This window comes from Gigantopelta aegis, chromosome 12, assembly GCF_016097555.1.
Source record: "Gigantopelta aegis isolate Gae_Host chromosome 12, Gae_host_genome, whole genome shotgun sequence".
Lineage (NCBI taxonomy): Eukaryota > Metazoa > Mollusca > Gastropoda > Neomphalida > Peltospiridae > Gigantopelta > Gigantopelta aegis.
This window is the reverse complement of record NC_054710.1, coordinates 17,394,333-17,402,322: the sequence shown is the minus strand read 5'-3', so window position 1 is coordinate 17,402,322 and position 7,990 is coordinate 17,394,333. Positions and strand designations below refer to the sequence as shown.

The 7,990-nt window shown below is 40.7% G+C and overlaps 1 protein-coding gene across 1 annotated transcript in view; it reads right to left on the bottom strand.

Moving 5' to 3' along the window:
• Window positions 1–515: 515 nt before the first annotated feature.
• The window catches only part of LOC121386760, a 34,580-nt gene continuing 27,105 nt past the window's right edge, over window positions 516–7,990 (bottom strand). Inside the window, exons 8-11 of the mRNA XM_041517769.1 lie at window positions 6,274–6,297; window positions 5,852–5,875; window positions 4,122–4,176; window positions 516–885 (exon numbers count right to left, since the gene is read on the bottom strand). Coding sequence (XP_041373703.1) covers window positions 867–885; window positions 4,122–4,176; window positions 5,852–5,875; window positions 6,274–6,297 — 122 coding nt within the window. The 3' untranslated portion in view covers window positions 516–866. The remainder of the gene's footprint in view (window positions 886–4,121; window positions 4,177–5,851; window positions 5,876–6,273; window positions 6,298–7,990) is intronic.

The window sequence follows — 7,990 nt, the reverse complement described above, 5'->3', positions numbered from 1 at the left end:
CTCTAATACTATATGTCAGTATCACCAAATGATTGACATCCAATAGCTAATGATTAATAAATCGGTGTGCTGAACAAAACATTTTTTCCCCTGTTTTTAAAATTCCAATTATGTCTGTCTTTTTGTTTGTTTCTTTCTTTATGAGAGCTTGATACAGTCGGTTCGAATCCCGTCAGTGTACACATTGTATGTGTATTACTATACATATGCATGTTTCTTGGAAAACATTATTAACAGCACGTGAAAACAATAACAGTAGCGCTGCTTTATTATCCTTCTTAGTATATATAGAATCATTATAAACAGTAATAATTAGTGATGATAATAATAATTTAAAAGATTCAAATGACACACACACACACACACACACACACAGCATACTCACACACACACACACGCACACACAGAGGCGCACGCGCACACACATACATATACACACAAATACACAGACACATACGCACGCACACACACACATACAAAATACACATACACACAGAGACAATCACAGACATACACACAAAACACACAAACACAGACACATGCGCGCACGCACACACACACAGACTCGCGTGCACGCACAAACACACACACACACACACACACACACACATACGCGTGCGCGCGCTCACACACAAAACACACACGCTAAACAATAGCAGTAGTAAAGTCCCTGTAGTGATTTGGTTTTAAGTACATCAGCGGCAGGCCCATTCATCTGAGACGACGACGTGGTTTTGGAAGCAGACGTTAACCGCCGCCACCGCCATCTCCGTGATTTGTGGTGATGTCTGTGGCGCACGTTGTCACTGGGTTGTATTGGCTGACGTTCAACAACGCTAGTGGCAATCAGCTGAATGATGGGGCTTCTAGAATAACGTTACGAGTCTGCAAAGAAACGCAAAGACATGACCAAGAACATACACATACCAAGCATACACTAATAACTTGGTGAAAGCTTAGTGTTCTTCAGTAAGATGTAAGAACTGGAATTTTAAGGTGTATATTTTTAAAGTTAGTAGCAAATGATCTGTGGTACAACCATTAACCCCGGTTTTATTAGTACTGATATCGTTATTTCATTTCAACTTATTTTTGTGCTTATATCCAATTAAGGTTCAAGCACGCTGTCCTAGGCACACATTCAGCTATCTGGGCTGTCTGTCCAGGACAGTAGGTTAGTTGTTAGTTGGTTAGTGGTTAGTGAGAAAGAAGAGGGTGTAGTGGCAGTACACCTACCCATTGAGCTCTTAAGAACTCGCTCTGGGTTGGAGCCGGTACCGGGCTGCGAACCCTGTACCTACCAGCATGTAGTCCGATGGCTTAACCACTGCGCCACCGAGGGCGGTTTGATACTGTTAATGCATTAATGAATGTACTCGCTACCAAGTATGTATGAAAGTGGTCGGTACGGATACGTGGGAAAACTGGCATCTACAAAAACATAAGCGTACGAGACAGGGAGCAGTCAGTGGCGGGTTGGGGAGTAGTGCCCAAGCCCCCCTAAATTTTGCGACAGTTATAAGTTTATTATATATTAATTTCCATCCCCTCCAAACCTCCACCAAAGTTTTCTTGGTATTCCGCCTCATGTGATTGTCCCCCCCCCCCCCTTCTAAATTTTCTGGATCCGCCACTGGCAGTGGTAACTACCCTCCCCCTCCTTAAATTCTGACAAAAAAGATAGCAATATTCGGGCAAAATTAGCTTTCCTGAATCCTTTTCACCATCATTCTACCAATTAGTTATGCGGGTTTTTTGACAGGGCGGACGGGATTGTACACCCCTCCAAAATCTGTAGTTCCCGAGGTGCGTATGCCCTGTTAAAATACCGCGTAACAAATTTATTCCCTTTTAGATATCTGATTTATAATATATATTTTTTTTTTTACACTAACACACATTTTGAATTGTAATATATTTTAATAACATAACATGTCATCAAATTCCTACAAAAAGGTATTGGATATGTTTCTAAAAAATAACTATGGAAGATATTTGCAGCTTTTTTGTTGTTAGCTTCTTGGGTATTAAAGCTGTATCCTAAGCGAACGCAAGCGACGCGATCGATACGATCGATTATTTTAGAAAGCATTGCTTTCAATTGCCGCTCGCTCCAGCCAGTGTACCACGACTGGTACATCAAATGCCGTGGTATGTGCTATCATGTCTATGTGATGGTGCATATAAAAGATCCTTTGCTGCTAATCGAAAAAGAGTAGCCCATTAAGTGGCGACAGCGGGTTTCCTTCCTCAATATCTGTGTGGTCCTTAACCAAATGTCTGACGCCATACAACCGTAAATGAAATGTGTTGAGTGCGTCATTATATAAAACATTTCCTTCCTCTTCCTTCAGTTGGCGCAGTTATCTGTCGCGCCATACGCGTGCGGTTAGGATACGATTGAAAACAAAAAGTTTGTTTTGTTTAATGACACCACTAGAGAACATTGATTATATAGGACGTCAAACATATGGTCATTTTGACAAAGTCAAAGAGAGGAAACCCGCTACATTTTTTTTTTCATTGCTAGGGATATTTTATATGCACCATCCCACAGAGAGGATAGCACATACCACGGCCTTTGTTATACCAGTCGTGGTGCACTGGCTGGAACGAGAAATAGGCCAATGGGCCCACCGACGGGGATCGATCCCAGACCGACCGCACATCAAGCGAGCGCTTTACCACCGTGCTACTTCCTTCGGCGATTGACGTAAACATTCTGTCAAAAGCAGAGACCCTAGGTAATTCGTACGGGAATCGCACGGATGTACAATCTTTTAGTCGCACCGCAGTTGTACGAAAAATCGTTCAAGTGAGAACTGGGCTTCAGGGAAAATATTTTAACAAGAACACCCGCAGCCGGAAAAATATTTATCGGGTTGTACTAATTTTTAGAACCTGTAAAGAGGCATGTCAAGTTATTACTCTAAATATTTTCGTGATAATTAGTCCAAGTTCTAACACGGTAACTGATGACGCAGTGATATAAGCTAGCATTAGCTTTTAATACACAAAAATCTACACTCTTGGGCATTTTGGGGGCCAAACATGCACAAGAAATCTTTAAATAAAGAGTTGTGGTATTCCCATAACAAATTTAACCAGAGAGGCGTGGAAAAAATACGGTCGGTCTCATCCGCAGTTTGTATTTTCGTACAACCAGTCAAGGAAAATGACGTCACATTTTGTACACCCCGGCAAATGCTGTATTTTCCTGCAAATGACACGGTGTATTTGTATGCATTAGCTATTGACCAATCAAAACACACTGAAATTTATCTAAAAGGTATCAACAGTTGTAATACAAGGAACGATGCGTATTGAATCGTGTGCAACCCTATATTGACGTTTGGCAGTAATGCTAACAAGAATAAGTATTGCTATCCAGATTCGGGCATTTGCGTTCAATTCGGGTAAAAATCAACCTGACACCCCTCCCAACCCCCACACCCCTAAAAATGGGAACCCGTACGCCTATGCTACAAAATAAGATACATTTTCAGTGTTCCTTTAAGATAATACTTTGAAAAGATGACACAGAAAAACAGACGTCTCCAGTAACAGACGAAAATAGCTTTTCTTTAGGGCCATTTTAAAGTTTACTGCCATTTTAACAACTAAAATTAAAATAATAAAAACATGCAACGGCCTTTGATATACCAGTCATGGTTTACTGGCTGGAACGAGAAATAGCTCAGTGGGCCCACCGACGGGGATTGATCCTAGACCAAGTACGCATCAACAGAGTGCTTTACCACTGGGATACGCCCCCCCCCCCCCCCCCCCCCCCCATAAAGAGAAGACGGGCTTCACTAAGTCGGTAGAGCGCTTGCCTGGGTGCTTGCATTATAGGATGAAATCACCTCAGTATACCCATTTTCTGATTGTTTTTCACTTTGTTCCAACAAGCATATAAAAGGCTGTGGTACGTGCTGTCCTGTCTGTGGAAAAGTACATACAAAAGATTCATGGCTGCTAATGGGAAAATGTACCAGGTTTCCTCGAACATGACGTGTCAAAAATTACGAAATGTCTGACATCCAATAGCCGATGATTGATAAATCAATATGCTCTAGTGGTGTCGTTAAACAAGGTTTTTTTTTTTTTAATTAACTCACACAAAGACAATGCCCATAATCGCCAATGCAGTGGACTCCAAACAGGAAGCTTGACCTGCAACATATGAAAGGTTAATCATGTAATATCAGGGCCGTACCCTGATCAAAATCCATGGGGGGGGGGGGGGGGGGGGGGGGAGGGCACTACTTTTTATAAACAAATGAAACACTATACAAATTAAACCATGTGTATGCTATTTTCTGGAGTAAAAAAAGAAAAGAAGAGAAAGTGAGATTCTCAGGGGGCAACTGCTCCCCCCCCACCCCCCTTGCGCCCCGGAGGGTACGGTCCTCAATATTATATTTTATTATAAGAACTTTACATCAACTGGGACTGGAATATATACCGAACTGGAAACACCTTATAATGAAAATAGAAACATTTGTTTCTGTACATTAATCCAATCCAATATATTTTAACATGCTCATATACCACTGGAGTTTTGAGCATGTCTATCCCGGGTCCCATCTCTGGATAGCCAGTGGCCCGGCCCGGGACAGACTGTATTATTAAGCAAATAATATTCGACCAGGCGAGACAGACTCTGTCAATACAGTTGCATACAACTACGTAATGTGGCAATCTTTAGAAATATTCAGCAGGTAGTATAATAATGATAGGATATTATAACGAGCTTCCGTTTCGTATCATGTTTGTGTACTGAGTGAAATAATTTGAAATTGTCACGACCTTTAGCGAGTGACACTGAAAATTATTTCACGATGGACATACACATGATACGAAATGGTAGCGAGTTTAATATCCTGTTCACTGGCGTAGGAAGCGGGGGAGGGGGGATATTTTCAGATATTTTGCTTTATATTTGCTTTATAATAGTGTAAAAGTGTGTAAATATAAAAGTGTGCCACCCACCCCCACTTTTTGGCACCTTCCTACGCCACTGCTATTTATTACCCATAATCGATCAATCATAATTTATACCACTCAACTCGTTTAGTTGACGTTTCTGTAAGATTGTAGTGCGCCAATCGATGACGTCATCGTGTGACGTCGAAGTGTTACGTCCCACGTGACGTTCTAGTGGGACGTATTACTTTGCTATGTAACAAGATAGTTTTGACCATGTGGGTAATACAAGGCAATTTCAACCCAAGGGACGAAATGTGTCTGGTATGGACGAAAGATTTATGTAGCACCGTGCAACAATTGGGTAATTATGTCCAGTGGGCAACAAAATACCGTTTATTACCCCAGCGGTCACTCATAACAGGTAAAATATTTCCCATATTTTCGCAGTGAGAAATATTCTGCATTGGTCTAACGAACACTACTATTGGACGATTTGACGCTTACAAACCAAAGACCTTATCGGTACTAAATATGATGTCAACACGATTTGGCAAAGACACAAAATGACGTCATGTAGTTTGAAGTGTTTGCGTTTACGGCTGTCTGTTTTGGGTGTTAAATTTATAACAAAATGTCGTTTTAATACAATTCAGTATATATATTTTAGCAGAATAAAAATAAATTTTGTTTTTTAAAATTATCTATGAACGTGAATAAATTACAAAGTTATAGTAATTCTCAGAACTGAATAGCTGAGGTAATAAATAGAATAACAAACTCGGTACCAGTTATTATCAAATTTTTGTCCCTCGTAAAATAATTTTCATTTGTCATTTGACAACTAATTTCACTCGGGACATAAATTTGATAATGACTGGGAACTCATTTATTATCTTCTCTATATACAAAGACTACTTACTTGCTTTTACGACTTTCCTGAGCCCTAGAAAATAACCGTGAAAACTAAATTGTCAATGTCAAATTATATTTAATATATATGTAAGTGATCAATGCGTGCGTGTGTTCGTGCGTGCGTCCATTTTATGTTTAACCATGTGTATGTGAACCAGAGAGAGAGAGAGAGAGAGAGAGAGAAGAGAAGAGAACGAGAGAGAGAGAGAGAGAGAGAGAGCATACACACACACACACACACACACACACACGTACAGCTATGCACGTACACACAAATACACATACACCCACGCACCACAGACAAACACACGAACACATACACACATGCATTTTGCCTTAACGAAAACTAGTAAAGCTAAAGAAATATCGTCGGGCCTGCTTGTTACCGTTCGGTACAACACAACATGCTAAGTCGTTAAGACTTCTTACCTGCTCTGTTGCCTTTCTTCAGACCTAGAAAATAACCGTGAAAACAAAATTCTGAATGCAAATTGATCTTTAATATACAAGTAAGTGGTGCGTGCATTTGTATGTTTCCCCATGTGTATGTGTGTGTGCACGAGAGAGAGAGAGAGAGAGAGAGAGAGAGAGAGAGAGAGAGAGAGAGAGAGACAGAGAGAGATAGAGATAGGCACACACAGAGAGAGAGAGAGAGAGAGAGAGAGAGAGAGAGAGAGAGAGAGAGAGAGAGAGTACACACACTCCTCCATGCAGTAATAGAAATCAGCATAATTTTTTACTTGTCCACAGGGGCGAGCAAATGTGAAAATCTACTTGTCCACCAATATTTAAATTGTCCAAATGTGAAAACTTATAGGGCAGGAAGTGGATAGAGAAGGAAAAGTTCAAGATGGGGGGAGGGGGAGGGGGGAGGGCACCGTTAGTGCGATGATCATGGGGATGAACATACAGACGTGGTTCGCCTGAGTGCATTTTTAATTTCAACTATTAAAATACGACATTTAAGCCAATTAAAACAAACCTTCTTCTCTACTTCCAAAAATATTATAACCGAATAGTTTTCATAAATGTACTCCAAGTCAACATATAGTTTGTTTAAATTATGAATGTCATTAATGTTGAGTCCCGCATTTGTTCCCGGGGCGGGGGTGAAGGTTACTATAGGTGTATAGAAAACATTTATTTAAAGTTGGTAATTTCTTTGACAAATGTTGTGGGAAGGTTACTTGTAAATTTGGGTATTCTGACTCACCCACCCACTCCCTACCCCCGGGACATGAGGGTTGGGGCCCAAGAGAGAAACATTAAGGTAATTAAAAATAAAATAAAAACATGACCAATTCCAACCAAATATTGTTGGAAGCACATGGAAAACTAAATTTATGAATTTGGGCATTCTGACAGCCGCCATTCCTCCGCCCCCCGCCCTCCCCCTCCGGTGGCGTAAGGTGTCGTTACATCAGAATGGGTCATGCCGTCGTGTACGGATGTTGTATCCTATCATTCGGTCTGTTACAGTTTGAGCAGTGATGTGCATCTGATGGGCAATAATGGTGGCTGATAGAAATCGGTTGTAAGTTTCACACCAGCACATATTATTTAAAATTTATCCCGATTTATTTTGCTGAACAGTACTGAAAATATGCCAGTCACCACTACGCTAGTTTATATAAACAGGAAATAGGCCTAGTCTATGCAAAAAAGTAAAGGTTGTTTTATTTAACGACGCCACTAGAGCACATTGATTTTTTTTTATCTTATCATCGGCTATTGACGTCAAACATATGATCATTCTAACACTGTTTTTTAGAGGAAACCCGCTTTCGCCACATAGGCTACTCTTTTACGACAGGCAGCAAAGGGATTTTTTATTTGCGCTTCCCACAGGCAGGATAGCACAAACCATGGCCTTTGTTGAACCAATTATGGATCACTTTTCGGTGCAAGTGGTTTACACCTACCCATTGAACCTTGCGGAGCAAAAAAAAGAAAGAAGTGTTTTATTTAACGACGCACTCAACACATTTTATTTACGGTTATATGGCGTCAGACATATGGTTAAGGACCACACAGATTTTTTTAGAGGAAACCCGCTGTCGCCACATAGGCTACTCTTTTACGACAGGCAGCAAGGGATCTTTTATTTCCGCTTCCCACAGGCAGGATAGCACAAACCATGGCCTTT